The sequence below is a fragment of the Strongylocentrotus purpuratus genome, unplaced genomic scaffold, assembly GCF_000002235.5.
Source record: "Strongylocentrotus purpuratus isolate Spur 01 unplaced genomic scaffold, Spur_5.0 spur5_scaffold_3, whole genome shotgun sequence".
Lineage (NCBI taxonomy): Eukaryota > Metazoa > Echinodermata > Echinoidea > Camarodonta > Strongylocentrotidae > Strongylocentrotus > Strongylocentrotus purpuratus.
Genome location: NW_022145609.1, coordinates 4,332,865 through 4,350,091, shown reverse-complemented (window position 1 = coordinate 4,350,091; position 17,227 = coordinate 4,332,865). Strand labels below are relative to the sequence as shown.

The following is a 17,227-nucleotide window of genomic DNA, read 5'->3' as shown; positions in this document are numbered from 1 at the left end:
AATAATGTAGGGAATGATATGTATCTATTGATTCTTGTCAACTACCTTCGCATCAGAGAAACACTAATCGATGCAATTATAATTTATTGGAAGCCTACTTGAAGACATCAGGCATGATGGAACAAATTTAGAAAGACAAAGGGAAAAATATTGTAATGTCAGAAACAAGAAAAGATAAGGAGTGAAATAGAGAGATGAAAAGATAGATAGAGAATGAGACATAGAAATATATATATATATATATATATATATATATATATTGATAGAGTGCGATAGAGAGAGAGAGAGAGAGAGAGGGTGAGAGAGAGAAATATATAGAGAGGGAGATAGAGAGAGAGAGAGAGAGAGAGAGAGCAGGGGGGGGGGGGTTGAGGAGGGAGGAGGTCTTGTTTTGTTGGCGATCACGGATGTGGAAGTAAAAAAAAGCAGCAGCAATGGAGCCAGTGTCCATGCGTCACAGTTTCGCCTGAGTAATGAAGGTACCTCTCCTTCGGAATAAAATGCCCTTTTCCGAGTGACCCAATGATTCTCCCTCAATGGAATATCCCTATAGGGTAAAAATCTCCTCTCTTCATAGGATAGAAAAAATAATATCTGTTTTATTTGATTTTCAACGTCAATTCGTTTATTATCTGTATAAAATTGTATACACTTAAAATATTGTACAAACCATATTATGTTCATGAAAATGTATGATGAAAAAAGAAAAAAGATGCAGAAACCAATAAATCAAATCTAAAAAAAAAAAAAAAAAAAAAAAAAAAAAATCCCACCAACAGAAAGAACAGTAAGGGGAGGGGGTTCTTCCTCGAGTGCTCCAGGGCCATGACAAGAATTAACCCGTTGGAATTAGCTAATCATCAACTGATCAATGTTCATGGTTAAGAGCGTAGGGATAAAGTCAAATATCATGCTCTGTTTTAGAGTTGGTCGCCACTACTTCTTTAAAGTAAGCACACTTTATTTATTCGAAAGATTTTGTCATAAACTACTTTCAGAGATGATTTTTGTGTCCATTTTTGTTTTTCTCCAATTTAATGCCGTCACCCTTTAATCGGAGGGGGCGTCCAGAAAAACCTAGCCCTCTTGACGAAAAATAGTATTATGTAAACAAATATTTCAAGGAAAACTTGAAACACCATTTAATTGTTTGATGTTATATGAAAGAATTTAAAACTATCTACTTGTTAATACCAAATAAAGGGTGTTGATATAAGTAGGATGGTAGTGGTGTTAGGGTGGTAGTAGATGTAGGGTAGTAGTAGAGATGAGATGGTAGTGTAGGATGAAAGTATGTAGGATGAAAGTAGGCTGTCGAGGGGAAGTAGAGGTAGGATGGTAGTAGATGAAGGGTAGTCCTGATCATCGAATCAAACAATGTGTACTACTCATACATCGTATCATATGAAAATATAAAAACATTCTACCAATTTTGCATAAATTACATTTGCATTTTCTGGACTTTCAATGGCATTCTTCAAAAATAAATAGTCTCAGTAAAATAGTATGGCATGAATCAATATACTTCAATAAACCACAGTTATGAATATTGTATTGAGACACAAACAATGATATTAACCAGGGGCGTCAATCCTTAAGGTAGCAGGGGGAATTGGTTATGTATATGACATATTGCAACGTTTGTCCTTACCAACATTGAAGTAATTGGAGATGTCATCCGATTTGACACTGTATCAGTTGCGTGCCAGGTGCCAACAGAGCCAGGAGAAGGAGAGATGAACGGAGGAGAAGGAACTGGGTGAGACCGTGGACCGGGCGACGATGGCTGTGTGGCATGTATGACCAGCTTATGTTGGAACTTCGTAATGAGGACCGCGGATCAAGTCCCGCCGAACGAATGTTCTTTGGCAAGACATTGATCTACATTTACCACACTCAACCCAGGTGATGTAAATGGGAACCTGGCAGGAATTAATTCCTTGACATGCTGGAGCGCTTTAATGACAGCTAAGCTAAAGCCGGGGTAATAATAAATGCGCCTCGGAATAGAAATGCTAGATAGACGGCGCTATAGAAATGAATATTATTATTATTATTATTATTATTTATTCTTCACTTCACCAACTTACTTCCTGCGTATACACCCAGCGTTGTTCGAAGAGTTGCTAGTCAGAGTAGGTCCAAGGATAACCAAGCAGTCAGGCGCGTACGCAGGGGGGGGGGGGGGGGGGGCGTTATTACATTTGTGGGTGTAACAGGGGGGGGGGTTAAACCCACCCCCTTTTTTTTAATGTTTGTATTTTGGAGGAACCCCCCCCCCCCCCTTTGGTAATTTGTTTTTTGTTTTGTTTTTAATAAAAAAAAAAAAAAAAAAAAAAAAAATACCAATGGTTGACCTAAAAAAGGTGACCTTACCCCCCCCCCCCCAATGGAGCAAAATGTCAAATTTTTCAAATTTCGAGACCAAAAAAAATTTAAAAAAATGTCCTCTTACCCCCCCCCCCCCCCCCCCCCCTTGAAAATATCCTGCTAACGCCACTGCAAGCAGTACACCTTCTACAGGGATCCGCTTGAGCCAGGCATGATTTTGGCCTTGACTTTGCGCCACCTTGCCTCTGGGAACAAGTTTGCCTCGATGAAGGGTCCCTCACAACACCCAGTCCCTAGTGGTCAGAGAAGTCTGCCAAGCCATTATTGATGAATACGTGGATGACGGTGCTGGTTTGCCCAAGTGCTCCTGACATTGCTGGGTATGCCATATAGCTGACAAGTTCTTTCAAAGATGGAACTTTCCCCATTCAAGTGGGGCACTTGATGTGAAGCACGTGGCCTGCCACTGTCCTCGAAAGAGTGGGTACCACTGTCAAGCTCATTGTCAAAGACTTAGTATAGGTGCGCTGTATAAGTAAATGAATTCAAATTCAAATTCAAATTCCAGGGACCTAGGACTACATAACCAGCAGCTTGACCGGGCAGGGAATGAGAACCGGGACTTTGTTCCAAGAGCATGGCGAGAGGGACGTCACTTCTCACAGACAGCTAGTGACCCAAATATACTGCCTCCAGGAACGGAAAGAAAGAGAGGAATCTCCTCAAGCACTGGGTTAACTCCCCAGCTGGTGCAGTTCCGTGGCAAGACAGGATGATCTATAATTATGATATTTGTATTACTGCACTGTTCAGGCAATAAAGGACCTCACATACATTAAGGTTCCTTTTGAAATGAACATCATAGAATGTACTCATTTCAAGTTTAGTTCCTATGTTATAATGCAGTGAGGGTTTTGATATTTAAGTTGAATGCATTTCAAAGTAAAACTCGGTTTAAGAAAAGATGTCACCGTCACGTGACTCAAATCTCCCCAGGGTGAGGAGATTTCAGCCTACCCCAACTGAGAGTTGGGTTCCCCACGCAAGAGATGTGCCATCTTGTAAATGGGATAAGGGAAAATCATGTTTCATTTTGAATGGGTCTGCATGGTTTAGTGTAAAAGTGCTGGTATATATGATTTTTGTAAACAGAAATATAATGTAGTAATTAACCATGTTTAGGGGTCTATACTAGAACGTCATGTCCCTTTATTATGACTTAAGACCCTTGATAACATTCTATAGACAAGAAGAGATGCATTCCTAGTCATTAAAGCACTCAGTAGTAAATAAACACGTTTGAGCATTGGTCTTATAAATTATACACTCTTATTATCTAAATAAATAAACGTACCACTTTGTTTGTATACAAACAATGAACATCCCAGTATAGCTTCCTGAGTGAGCTGCCAAAGGGATTACTCAACCAAGTACCAAGTAACAGTTCTTTTGTTTTCTATTTATGAGCAAGGATAATGGCCACACCTATTAAATACAAGTTAATAAAGATAGACCATAAGGCCATTAGTAATTTATTATTGTTTATGAATTATATTTAAAAAATATCATCAATAAACATCAAGACTTCACGCAACTTTTCTTCATTGCTCATCTGAAAAATAATGGTACATGATAACAGTGGTCATGTATATACACAAAATAGCAAAAAAATGGCAAAAACACTGTCTCTGCTAATCCTGAGAAGGGTCAAGGGCGCTGGGGCTCTGGTTTAAAGACCGGCAATACTACTGGGCCAGAAGGGATTAGATCACACAGCGAGGTCACAGACATGTGGCTATCTCATTAACTCAGCTCTCTGAAGGCCCGGTCACACAGAGGGGACGCATGCGGGACGCACGGCCGGCGCATGGAAAATTTCCAATTTTGGCCAGTGCGTTGTCGTTCGCTAGGCGTGCGTCATCACGCGTTACTCGTTCGTCGAGCGCGCTGGACCAACGCTGGACCAGCGCTATGCATTCGTCGTCATTCGCTGTGTGCGTCGGGATTTTTTGAGCATGCTCAAAAGTGTGCGCGGAGCTCGACGCATGAATGTACACGCCAAAGGCACGCCAGACGTGCGTTGAGCGCGCTAGACCAGCGCCAGACATACGCGGGGCACACGCCCTGTATACGCACAGCGCGCTAGCTACACGCTGTGCATTTTGTGTCAGCTCGCTAGCTTTTCAAAAATCATGACAAAAGTTAGGCACACGGCCTTTTCCGATTTCCAATGCGCTGGCCGTGCGTCGTAGAACGCGGTGCATGCGTGGACCATTCGTCCAGCGCGCTAGCAACACGCTGTGCATTCGTGGAAGTTGTTATCATGTGCGCTCTGGGTACGGTCTGTATGCGCACTGTATGCGCCCTGTATGCGCTCAGCGCGCTAGCAACACGCTATGAATTTGGTGTCAGCTACGACAAAAGTTGGGCGCACGACAACGCACTGGCCAAAATTGCAAATTTCCAATGCGCTGGCCATGCGTTCCCCATGCGTCCCCTCTGTGTGACCGGGCCTTTAGAGCGATAACTTTTGGCCCAAGAGGTACCCATTCGGAACGCTCACTATGAACATGACAGACAAAGAAAGCGGACAAAATATACAGTTCCTCAGGTAGACAAAGGAACATCCCTTCACTGTCATTATGTAAAAAGGTGAATATGCATGTGACACCTGTTCTACACATTTTTACATAACAGCAGTGAAGGGATGTTCTTTTGTCTACCTGAGGAACTGTATATTTTGTCCGCTTGCTTTGTCAGTCATGTTCATAGTGCCTTGTTCCAAAAGATAATTTTTTTAAATATTTACAACCTTCATTTCCTATCTGTCTCAACCTTCATCTATGACTTATTAAATGGCAATCTTCCTCATTCCTTAATTGAATACTGTCAGGTAATAGAGCACAGATATGGCACAAGGGGCAAAGAACAAGGACAACTATATCTGCCTAAATGCAAAACCACACAAGGTCAATTTTCAATATCATTTATGGGCGTGAAAATATGGAATAGTATACCATACGATTTAAGAGGAATACAATCTAAAAATGCTTTTCGGAAGGGGTTAACGAAACATCTAGATACTTTGAGTTAAACAAAGTTAAAACTTCTTAAAATGGCAAAAAGAAATCTCAGATTAGAGAATTTATAAAAAGATCACTAGATAGTAGATAATGATATATTTTTTATTTACTGTATGTTTGGTATTGATACGGAAGTCGACACACATTTGACTTCCATGTATATTAAGTAAGGAATATTTCTAAAGGACTATTCTATTTTTTTGTTTACTTATATAGTTTATGTTACATGTATATAATGTAGTATAGTAAAAAAAAAAAAAAAAAAAAAAAGTTTTAAAATTCTTGCCAAAGACAGGGAACCAGACTCGACTAGCACTTGTGCTAACTTCTGGTACCCCCCTTTAACAACAAAAGTGTACACATAATATTTTATTCCATTTGTATACGACATACTTGTAAAACAATATTTATATTATTCATGTGTAATGTTATCGATCTTGTGTTATATTGTTATATTTTATGTAATCATGCTTGATACATTATGTTTTACTTGTTTTTATTTTTGTTGTTAATAAACTCAAACTCAAACTCAAAACTAACATAAGAAAAAGAGGACCATGGGGGACCAACAGGCACCGATTGGTGAAGTTTTCTATAATTATAGAGGGAGCAAGTTGCTACAAGTAGGACAGTGGGGCTTTAATACCTGGCCAGTCGAACCTAGAGCAGCAGATACAGAGGCGAAGCGTGGCTGCTGTTAATCCAGAATCTGGCCTGTTCTCTATATTCCCTAGACACTTGATTCTAGCCGCCGAAGATGGCGTTATCAACGAACTCATAATTATGCTCACCAGCCTATGTTTTCGTCGGGCGTCCCAATTTAATGATCACGCCATCTTCGGCTGGTAGCAAGTACGTAGGGGAGGTTGCGTTGATATACTGGTTGAGATTACAATAATTAAATGGGCCAGATTCTGGACTAGGCTGCCTGTATGGACCCAATGCTGAGGAGGAGGAGGAGGAGGCTCACCGGCAACATCCGCTGGTACTGAGGCTGCTGCTGTTGGAAGTGTGGCTGCATTGGCTGCTACACATCGTCAGCTGTCTGCATGTGAACCCCAGACTGACGCAGCCGGTGTGTTGTGTCAATCTCCACATCTGGGGAGTTGGCTGGTACATCTCCGACGCCGTGGTGGTGTAGGTAGCTGGTGCTGAACAGGGTCGCACGCACGGAGGCAGGAGCAGCTAGGACCGGTCGGGGGACTCTGGAAGGTTCTTCTTCATCACAATCCTCACTGAGTATGGTGTTGATGCGTGACCGTACCTTCCGAAACTTGCTATGACGCATGTATAGTTGGCGAATACCGTAGTGGTTACGGTGGGCAGAGACATTTGAGGAGCTCCCCAGACTTGTGCACCCTCTTTTTACTTAAGGTAAACCATTCCTTTATATAGTCTACAAATCTAATCAGCTAAAAGTGAAAAATACATTGTGACTATAAGTGGACTATAAAATGTAATAGGCCTACTTGTATGAAAAGAAAATATCAAAAGATCTTGGTAAAAGATTTTTACACCTGTTTCTTTGGGAACATTAACAGTCTCGAAGGGATGGGTAATCTGAAAAGCATATTTTCTAGTTTTCAAACCAATATCAATTTCAAGATGAATTCTATCTCCAAATGTGTAACTAAATAGTTTAAAACGTGTGTTTTAACGGTGAGAAGTCTTACATTTATGTTTAAACTCCCCCCAAAAGTGAGCCACCCGACCCTGTGTCTTCCTTGTTTGTTATGAACTATTGAGTCCACTCCTATCCAACCTATCAAAAAACATCTCTAAATGCAAATCAGCCTGACATTTACTTTTCAACACTTTCATCGAGCATGAAAAGACGTATACCAAGACTGTTAGAAACACTAGCATTTCCTCAGGGGAGTCAATTAATAAAAAAAAACATCTCCACCCGATTAATGCATTATTATTTGTATGTGGTAATTGTTACTGCAAAGTAGTGTGGCTGGTATTTGGCAGACTTTCAGCACAGTTTGCCAAATTCCAAACTCTATTAATAATCTGACGGATTAGTTTTGATGATTGGCGAGTTTAAAACAAAATAAATGAGTCTTTCTTTTGGTATTCTTTATTGTCATACTACTTTCATGTTTACATATTGTGCATTTTATAAGTATATCTATCAGTATTCACATTTAATATGTGCCCCGAAATCCCCTGCTCATAATTATGTTTATACATCCACTTGGATTGCATTATCTAACTTTAATTAACTTTTAATGCTACTATCTAATCTTTACTTAAATATACAGCCTTACATAATACAATGCTACACTGCATTGTAAATTGATTTATATGATATATATGTTTACAAACAGAAAATTGATTTGCTACGTTGCATTGTAAACTGGTTTATATGATTTATATGTCTATAAAAAGATTATTAATGTACATCAATAACGCTTAATAAATACAATACAATACAAGTTTATTTTATTATGCATAGTCTATGTCTATATTCAAAACTTATATTTTCATATTTAATCGTTGACATCCTTACACGTTCGCGTCGACATATTAACCAACATGAATTTCACTGCTTAGTAGTCGTAGTCGTAGTAATAATAACAATAACTATGATAATAATAACAATTAATTATCTATTAATTCTTGTACAAGAATGTGTTAATTATGTTTTCCACCAGCAATAACAGGCAATAACATTAGTGATCAATACAGATAAAAAGTACAGTCGAATATTATATTGTCCTACTGATATCTCAAAACACGATTAACATGATGGAATATGCATTCGTACTTTATGGCATACGTATATATACATGACTCAATACATTTTCCCATACAATTTGCACCTGCATTGAATCATTCAAACTAAAATCGTAAAATACAATTTAAAAAATAGAAATATATTTTGGTGCTCCATGATGTAAGATTCATGTTTTTTGTATACATCATTTACATTATTCAGAAAACGACAGTAGGAAACAAACTTCAGTGAAAGAAGATAACTATATATATCCATTTAAAGAAACTATAATCCCATACCCTGACTTTCATGTAGTGGTGTGACCTAATGTCAACAACTATTTTACCCAAATTCATCAGACATGTGTTAATCATGGTATTTCAACTGATCCCCAATATCAAAAGATTTTGGAATAATGCGAATAGACATGGTAAATGATAACATAAAAAGAGGAGCACGGGACGAAGAAGAAAAAAGCTATGATAGGTTTTGACAACTTTTCGTCATGGTATCCTGATTGGGTACATGAAAGGAAACGCCCAAGTTCATCAGCATAGCTTTTCTTTCAGTTATTAAGATAAACTTTAATATTTCACGATAAGTTTTAAAGGCATCTTCACAGAATGATTGATACACCGACATATATATGCAACAAATTAAAATTAAAAAAAAATATCTTAACCAGCACATTAAGACCTTGTTTAGTGTTTCATTATAGTATTGTTTAAATGCCTGGTACGTTGGCGTCATTCAATGCTTCGTAGTTAGCTTCTTGATCAGGTTCCTTCAGATCCTGATAGGTATTACCATCGGTACCGATATCTTGGTAGGTATTAGGGTCGGTATTCAGGTCTTGGTAGGTATGAACTTCTGTCTTTGACGGATCAAATACAGGGTTCTCATACTGCGGAGACGAATCGGACTCCTTTCCTTCAGACTTAGTAGTGGCTGATTCATCGCTAAAAGTTAATATTATATAAGCATAGATAAATTGCATCGATGAATTACATAATTACAAAAAAAATACATTTCCAATTAATGGTTTATAGAAAAATGTCAACATGACATGTGGAAATTGGTAAGTTTCTTCTAAAATACGTAGTATTTAATATAATTTAGCTTATATTTTCCTGACAATACGGTTTGCGCATCTTGCGTGGAGGAGTACGATGAGAATGGACTGATGAGAGGAACAAGTTAAGAATAAGGTATCTCTCTAACCTTCTTCGCTTGTAAAAGATGATGAGAATTATTACGATAACAATCACAACAATAGCACCAACAGCGCTTCCTGCGACAGTTGCTATGGAACCTGAAGGTGGAGAGGATGCTGTGTGAAGTCGGATGGTAGTGAAAAGAAATGATAAGAGTTCGAAATATCAATGCAGCATTAGAGTTAATAGATAAATGATAGATACTTTGAATAACTTTCTTGTGCCATGGATATCTTTTTTTACTACCCTACCCCACCCCACACATATGGAAATATGGAGAAGACAAAGTCATTGCTGTAGCGATTCCGTTTCAAACGCTCGTTCGTACATACTATAAAATAGTCAAAGTTGTACATCGAATCAAATATCTGAATGGCATAGACCTAAAAAATAACCTTGTGAAAAAAATGTTACAATTTACATTAGTGTTTGAGCTAACCCCGGCCGGAGCAGGCCAGGGCATAAACAGAGTATCACTGAGAATAACGCAACATCAGAACTATAGATGCGTGCGTATAGGTGTAGGGTGTGTTTGAGTGCGAGTCGCTAGCTAATATAAGGGAGGTAATACGTGCCTTCACGGTTGTTTCATCGCAAAGCATGCCGGGACATAATTCTAGTACATTTTTACCTTCGCCGTGATCAGCTGTCCCGTTGCAAACAACGGGATTCTTATCGAAGCAACATCTTAATCTTGTACATAATCCGCTATTCTGCAGTGATTTTCTTTCACTCCAGTATCATTTGTACGGTAAGAAACCAAAGTTTGTGTTTATTCATTTTTATGACAAATAAAGCTGATAATACGACGTAATGAGAGTGGGCCGGGGTCCAACTTTAGTAAATGTAGGCCTAGATCTAGTCCCGTATGTTTAAATGTGTGTGCATTTTAAGTAGACTGATTGCCTTATAAGCTCCTAAACACTCGTGTTTTAGGTAGAAGTTAACCAAATTTACAGTAAAATGAGACTTATGTCTCAGGAAATATGAATAGGTCTAGATCCTATAGACTATACATAATTGATATTGGAATAGGATCTACTAGAATGGCCGACAGTTAGATAGTGATGGCAATTAGTAAAATAAAAAAAGTAAAAGAGGCCATGAAAACGATAGATTTGTCGATCTTGATCTGAATATAATAGTCTATGTATTGATGAGCTCTACTTGAGGATCTACATGACGGGGGCGTATGAAGGATTTTTTCGAGGGGGGGGGGGGGGGGGTTAAAATTTGAAAATCGTGCCGAAAATTTCACATCGACTCAGCCAGCCGGTGAATGAGAGGGGGGGGGGGGGGTCGGTTAGAGCACCTATTTTTTCCCGAAAATAAATTATGAACATTTGGCAGATCGATATTTCGTTCAGCTGATGGTAAGGTCACCTTTTTGGGGTCACCCTTTAGCACAAAAATGCTTCCCCATGATCTGGTGCGATAAGGGTTCTTTTGTTACCGTTATTCTTGAGGTTACAAACTTAAATTTGATTGTCTTTTTCCTTTTATTTATCAGTTGCAGCATCATCAAACACTATGGCCGATGAATCAGAAGATGACGTAGATGCTACGAGAGAGCTCATTTCACAATGGACAACAGAAGTGATACGTGACTTTAACACAAGTCACTTCTTTAACACAAGTTCATGTAGACCCATGTAGATGCTCAAGTTTGAGGTCATCGATATCAGACTATTATATCCAGATCCAGATCGACAAATCTATCGTTTTCATGGCCTCTTTTTTACTTTTTTTACATTTAGGGCCTAGACTAATTCATTTGCCATCACCACAGCGTAAATATTCATAATTGAATGACACACGCCCTTAAAACTAAAACAACAACAAAAAACCATCACTATCTAACTGTCGTGTCGGCCATTCTAGTAGATCCTATTCCAATATCAATTATGTATAGTTTATAGGATCTAGACCTATTCATATTTTCTGAGACATAAGTCTCATTTTACTGTAAATTTGGTTAACTTCTACCTAAAACACGAGTGTTTAGGAGCTTATAAGGCAATCAGTCTACTTAAAATGCACACACATTTAAACATACGGGACTAGATCTAGGCCTACATTTACTAAAGTTGGACCCCGGCCCACTCTCATTACGTCGTATTATCAGCTTTATTTGTCATAAAAATGAATAAACACAAACTTTGGTTTCTTACCGTACAAATGATACTGGAGTGAAAGAAAATCACTGCAGAATAGCGGATTATGTACAAGATTAAGATGTTGCTTCGATAAGAATCCCGTTGTTTGCAACGGGACAGCTGATCACGGCGAAGGTAAAAATGTACTAGAATTATGTCCCGGCATGCTTTGCGATGAAACAACCGTGAATGCACGTATAGAGAAGGAGTGGAATTCAGCCGCTGTCCTTTGACCCCATGCTCCAAGCCGCCGAAAAGTTATGCGCTAGTCTGCAACTGTTGACCAGGTGGTGAGATAAAATTGCGCAAGAAATATCAGGATTTAGAATTCCTACATCAGACAATGGTATCTCAGCAAATGTTTGCTGTTCCTTTTAATGATTTCTCATCAATTGTTGAATGTGTAATGAGTTGAAAAAGCGAGCACAAGCTTTTGTAATTTCATACCTTTTTTTTCCAACTGCAAAAATAGAAAAAGCACGCGAAAGCACGCATGAGCAAACTTAAAGTTATAGAAGATTGAAAATCATGGATTAAATGACGGGACATTAAAATATGCTAATTATACAAGACGAATAAACGAAATAACTCTCTCAGTTGAGACGATCTCGTTAAACATGAGTATTATAGAAATTCCTTTTTTTTTCAAAACAAGAAAAATGATTAGCAACGAGAAGATAAGTTTAACACGCTGTTATGGCGTATCCAAACATCATAAATAAGCAACAAGAGAGGTGAGTTGTTCAGATCTCATGGATCCAAAATAATATTTTTAGATAATATTTAGGAAAATGCTTGAAATGTTGTTGGCCAATGCCATCTATACTAACCTTTACTTTTCCGATTTTGATATGCAAAAGCTGAATCGTTATCTAAATACATTTTTTTATTTATCAGACACGCATTTATTTGAAGAGAAGGCTTGGTGTAAATCCTGTTTGGAGGTCTGTGACTTAACAAAAAAAGCAATACTCCTAAGCAACCACTCTCCCGTTTGATAAATTTTCAAATGCGACAATGAGACTTAAATCCCACTTTTTGAAAGTAAGTACATTTCATATCCACTCAGTTACTTAAATTAAATCATTATAATTATTATATCGATCGACAAAACGAGCGATTATTCTGTGGAAAAGCTGTAAGATACAAAAAGTAAATAAAACTGAAGAACTCACATAACTCCTGGGTCCTCACACTGAAAGTAGATCCTCGATCTCCTTCTCCTTTCGGACCTTCCCGAATCACCGCGATTTGAATCTCGAAGTTTGTCCCGTCTTCCAGACCAGTGATGTTGTACTCCAACAAGTCTAATCCTTCACTAGTCACTTCCCTCCTATCTCTTGAAGACCCAGTATCCAACGATCCATCTGATAGTAAGGTAGCGCTGTGTGTCTCGTTCCCATCTTGAGTATGAACGTAAACCCTGTAGCCAGTAATGGGACCATCACCTGCATCGATGGAACGGTTCCAGGGTCTCCAAGAAATGACGACCCAGTAATGACTGATTGCTACTAACGTAGGTAGTGAATTTAAGATTGGCAGCTCTGTTTTTTAAGAAGAAAAAAACAGGTCAAAAGCGGATATTTCTGTTCTGAAACAGTTATGAAAGTGGGACCTTCAATCATGTGCATTTGGGCTTATTCCATAATTCAGCCACCCTCCTCGATATATCATACATAATCGTATTATGTAGTGATATTAAAGATAAGTTTTCTTTAATATTAACTAAACACAGTTTATTTATGAAAATGCACATCATACAGTGTCTAGCGATTTCATTAACGTTAACTACATAGAAATCATTTATAAAGCATTGTATGACATACGCACCATAAAAAGCAGCAGATGCCAATCTCACATAGCCGAACTCGGACGAATTATTGAAAGGGTCCCCAATAAAACAGTAAATAGGACTGTTATCCGTAAAACCTTGGATGATGAACATGAAATTGAGTAGTGTTGAAGAGATGATTTGTGGAGGATCTTTGGCCATTTCCCAGTTGTCCATTGAGAAGTCCCCTGTGGTAGCTTTCACCAAGTCAGGTTCAACGTTAGTTGGTGAATCGAACGAGATTGCACAGGAAAACATGGCAATACCCGGGTTCGTCTTCTCACGTGCAAATTGAAAGCGACCTAACCGTAAAGGAGACAGATAGGGGGGGGGGGGGGGGTGGGGGAATCAGTTAACTCATCAAGTTGCTTGCTACAGTTTATATACGTGATGATTTTCAGACAAATAAAAATGAATGATACAATGGAATCCAAATAAGAGCTCCTTTATCAGGTTTCTCACAACTCACCGTAGCTAGTACAGAGTTACTTAAATAGGCTTGGATACAAGTGATAAAGTTAGAGGTTGCATTCCGAATGAGACCACTTTTAATTGTGACGTGTCTTTGCCAATTTACGGTATTCTTTCTTTTCAATTGTTGACAAGGAAGTATTAAGCAGTTATATAAATATGGACATGAATAAAATAGGTTAGGCATGAAGGGTCTTCGTTGTAGTTTCCCAGCAAATATTAAAGGCTAAAAGTGCTCTCATAGAAAAGACCGATACAGAATTAGCGATAAGGATTATGGTGAGTTCACAGAGAAAAAAGTGTGGCAACGACAACACCAACGATATAATAATAATTATAATCAAGATAGTGATAATAATAATAATGATAATAATAACCTAATTTGAACAAAACAATGTGAACGCATGTGTAAACTAATTAATAACTCTCTATCGAAATAAATGAAGAAAAAAAAATAAATGTGTAAAGATGTATACCTATTTGGCAGCTTTCCCCTGTCCATCGTGGATGGCATCTACCTGAGCTACAAGAACCAGTCACCGAGTTACAGTCATCTTCACCATCTCGACAGTGACATGTACGGGAACACAGGTTGTAACATCCAGTATCTAAAAACAAGAGGGGAAAGATTGGGCATATAACGATTTCTAAATGACTTGAATGTTATCAATGTAAATATGCCTAACAGATAGAACGGATGACAGAAAAATGATATGATAAATTATGCATGAAACCAACGAATGGAGTCTTACATGAGCTGCAGCTATCGGGCATGTCCACCGAGTCTGATGTGAATCCTATTTCACATTGACCTCCTGTTGTGATGCAGAATCCAGAGACCTTGTCACAACCAACATTATCTGGACAGTTGCAATGGTCAGTACAGGTGGCACCAAAATAACCCAGTGGGCAAACGGATGGCACTGTGAAACAAGCAAAACAATAAATTTGTTTTCGTATTTAAAAGCTTTATGCAAATATTTTCAAAGATTCCTTTATCAAATAATAGGCCTATTCATTTTGTCACTATAAGATTTGATTTATATTGGTCTCGATTTATTGTTTATAACTATCTGGTTTCTTAGTTGCAATTGCGACACGGAATCCAAAGTAAAACAAACTTTCTTTCTATATTTTTTATCAACTCTTTCTCCTTCTTCTTCTCCTTCTTTTACTTCGTTTTTTTCTTCTTCCCGTGTTCCTTCTTTTACGGCCGACATTGGCAGATAGTTCCGTATCTGTAATAGCTAATGAGGTCCATAAAAGTGTCTGAGCCATGTGGATATATATGACAGCAGTGGGATACTATCGTAGCAACTTTTGTTTGCATATTTGAACTTTAAAGTTTCATTGAAGACTTTGCAATTCATTGGGAAGTCCTAGGTGGAGTAACGCAACGCGACGATACATTATTCATCCCTAATTTGAAGGCTCCTAGCATTGGTTCAATAAGGGAAAGAGCAGCTCATCGACAGATAAATACGAATGTTTTTCTTTTCTTCTTCTTTTTTTTCCTTTAGCGGTGTATCCTCTAAGTATTTTGTATCTTTAAGAATGCATTTTTACATTTTTTACATAAACAACATTACATCATCTGTTAAGTTTTTATTTTTTAGATTGATATTTGAAATAATTCTCTTTAAATTGATTTTAATTGGAACCCTCCCCTCTCTCTGGATACACCCAGTATGATACTTTACCTTGACAGCCTTCTCCTGACCATCCTGGAGCACAGCCTTCTTCACATCTTCCAGTAAACACATTACACGGCATTCCATCTATACAGTGACAATCCTGGAGACAGTCAGAGCCAAACTCCCCATCGCGGCAGGCTAAAAATATAGAATAATGTCAATTCTAGGTATCACAAATCTTTGAAATTTATACAAAATTGAAATTAAATAATGAATCAGAACATAGGCCTATTTCATTTAACCGATTTGGCTACAAAAAACACTCGCATGTTGTATCAAATTTGCAAAGGTAAAGGTGGACCCTGAAAGAAAGGAGGAAATATTTTGCAGTATGATTTCTATTTTCTATTAAAGTCTACACATATGTTCGATTGAGCAATTCCCAGTTGTTAGAGATTGTGTCGGGCTAGATACATAATAATAAAGGGAATGCTTGTAAGGTAACTCTTGGAAATACACGCTCCCATAAGAAAAAGAAGAAATATTCAGCATAAGTTGAAAAAACGAGAGAACGGAGAAAAGGCCTCCGAAATGGATAGGAAACCTATCAAAGTAATCGAAATATCAAAAGATTCTGATTGATTATAAAATATTATTTTAAAGCCCCACTGTCCTACTTGTAGCTACTTGCTCCCTCTATATAGAAAACTTCCCCAATCGGTGCCTGTTGGTCCACCATGATCTTCTTTTTCTTATGTTAGTTGAGAGCTGAGTTAATGAGATAGCCACCTGTCTGTGACCTCGCTGTGTGGTCTAATCCCTTCTTCTTTTTTTTTCAAATAAGGTTTTATTCATGACTTGTCAAAAAGTCCACAGACTAAAAATGCAAGTTTACATCAAACATACAATCATATAAAAAGCATTCAAAAACATATGTACATATATATAAAGATAACATAGCAAATGAGAACAAATATTTAACAATGAATAAATGTTTAAATCAAAACATTAAAGTAGTGACAATAATAACAACAAAAAAAAAAAAAAAAAAAGAAGAAGAAGAAGATATGAAATATTTCTAGCCAAAAATGAACAAGTAAAAGGTTTACAGATACGTGAGTTCAATTAACTGTAACATTGGAAAATTGTGATAAAATGCAATACAAATTCCCTTCAGAAGGTATTAAAAAGTATTAAAAAGTATTAAAATTGGAGTCTTGTCAGTGTGCTAATCACAAGTGTGATATGAGTACAGTATAATGTATAAACATATTGCACATGAACAATGGAATTCCTTGGGTATTATTGGTCATAGTAAGAATAGCAGATAATTAAAGAATGTTGTACTGTAAAACATCATCAGAAGAGAAAGAGGTAGAGAGAAGAAGGGAGAGACAGAAAGTGAGAGAGAAACAGAGGGGAGGAAGGAGAGACGAAGGGAGAAAGAGGAAGAGGCAGAGAGAGCAAAGAGGGAGAGAGAGAGAGAGAGAGAGAGACAGACATAGAGCTGAGAGAGAGGAATGGGAGTGAAATAAGAATAGAGAGGAAAGACCAGAACTGAAGAAGAGAAAAGGAAATTTGAAAAGTACCAAGTTCGAATAGAGAAAAGGGATGAGGGAGTGAGACGAAGGATAAAAGTACATGCAATATCAGAATACGAATGAATGGAAGAACCCGCTATGCTAATCGTCATGACAGTTAATATTGCACATAATTATATTGCTGAAATACATGACATATATTGGTTTAATTGGTCACAGTAAGAATAACATATAATTATAGAAT

The 17,227-nt window shown here is 37.8% G+C and overlaps 1 protein-coding gene and 1 long non-coding RNA gene across 2 annotated transcripts; both read right to left on the bottom strand.

Annotated features, from left to right (window-relative positions):
- Positions 1-7,481: 7,481 nt before the first annotated feature.
- LOC115928471 lies at positions 7,482-9,924 on the bottom strand. Its single transcript, XR_004066072.1, has 2 exons — positions 9,358-9,924; positions 7,482-9,095 (listed from the first exon to the last, which is right to left on the bottom strand). It is a non-coding gene; the product is annotated as an uncharacterized LOC115928471 (long non-coding RNA).
- Positions 9,925-12,189: 2,265 nt separating this feature from the next.
- LOC105438083 lies at positions 12,190-14,410 on the bottom strand. Its single transcript, XM_030996638.1, has 4 exons — positions 14,285-14,410; positions 13,337-13,639; positions 12,682-13,050; positions 12,190-12,197 (listed from the first exon to the last, which is right to left on the bottom strand). Exons 2-4 carry the CDS (start codon positions 13,593-13,595, stop codon positions 12,190-12,192), a joined length of 636 nt encoding a protein of 211 aa, XP_030852498.1. The 5' UTR covers positions 13,596-13,639; positions 14,285-14,410.
- Between the last annotated feature and the right edge of the window lie 2,817 nt (positions 14,411-17,227).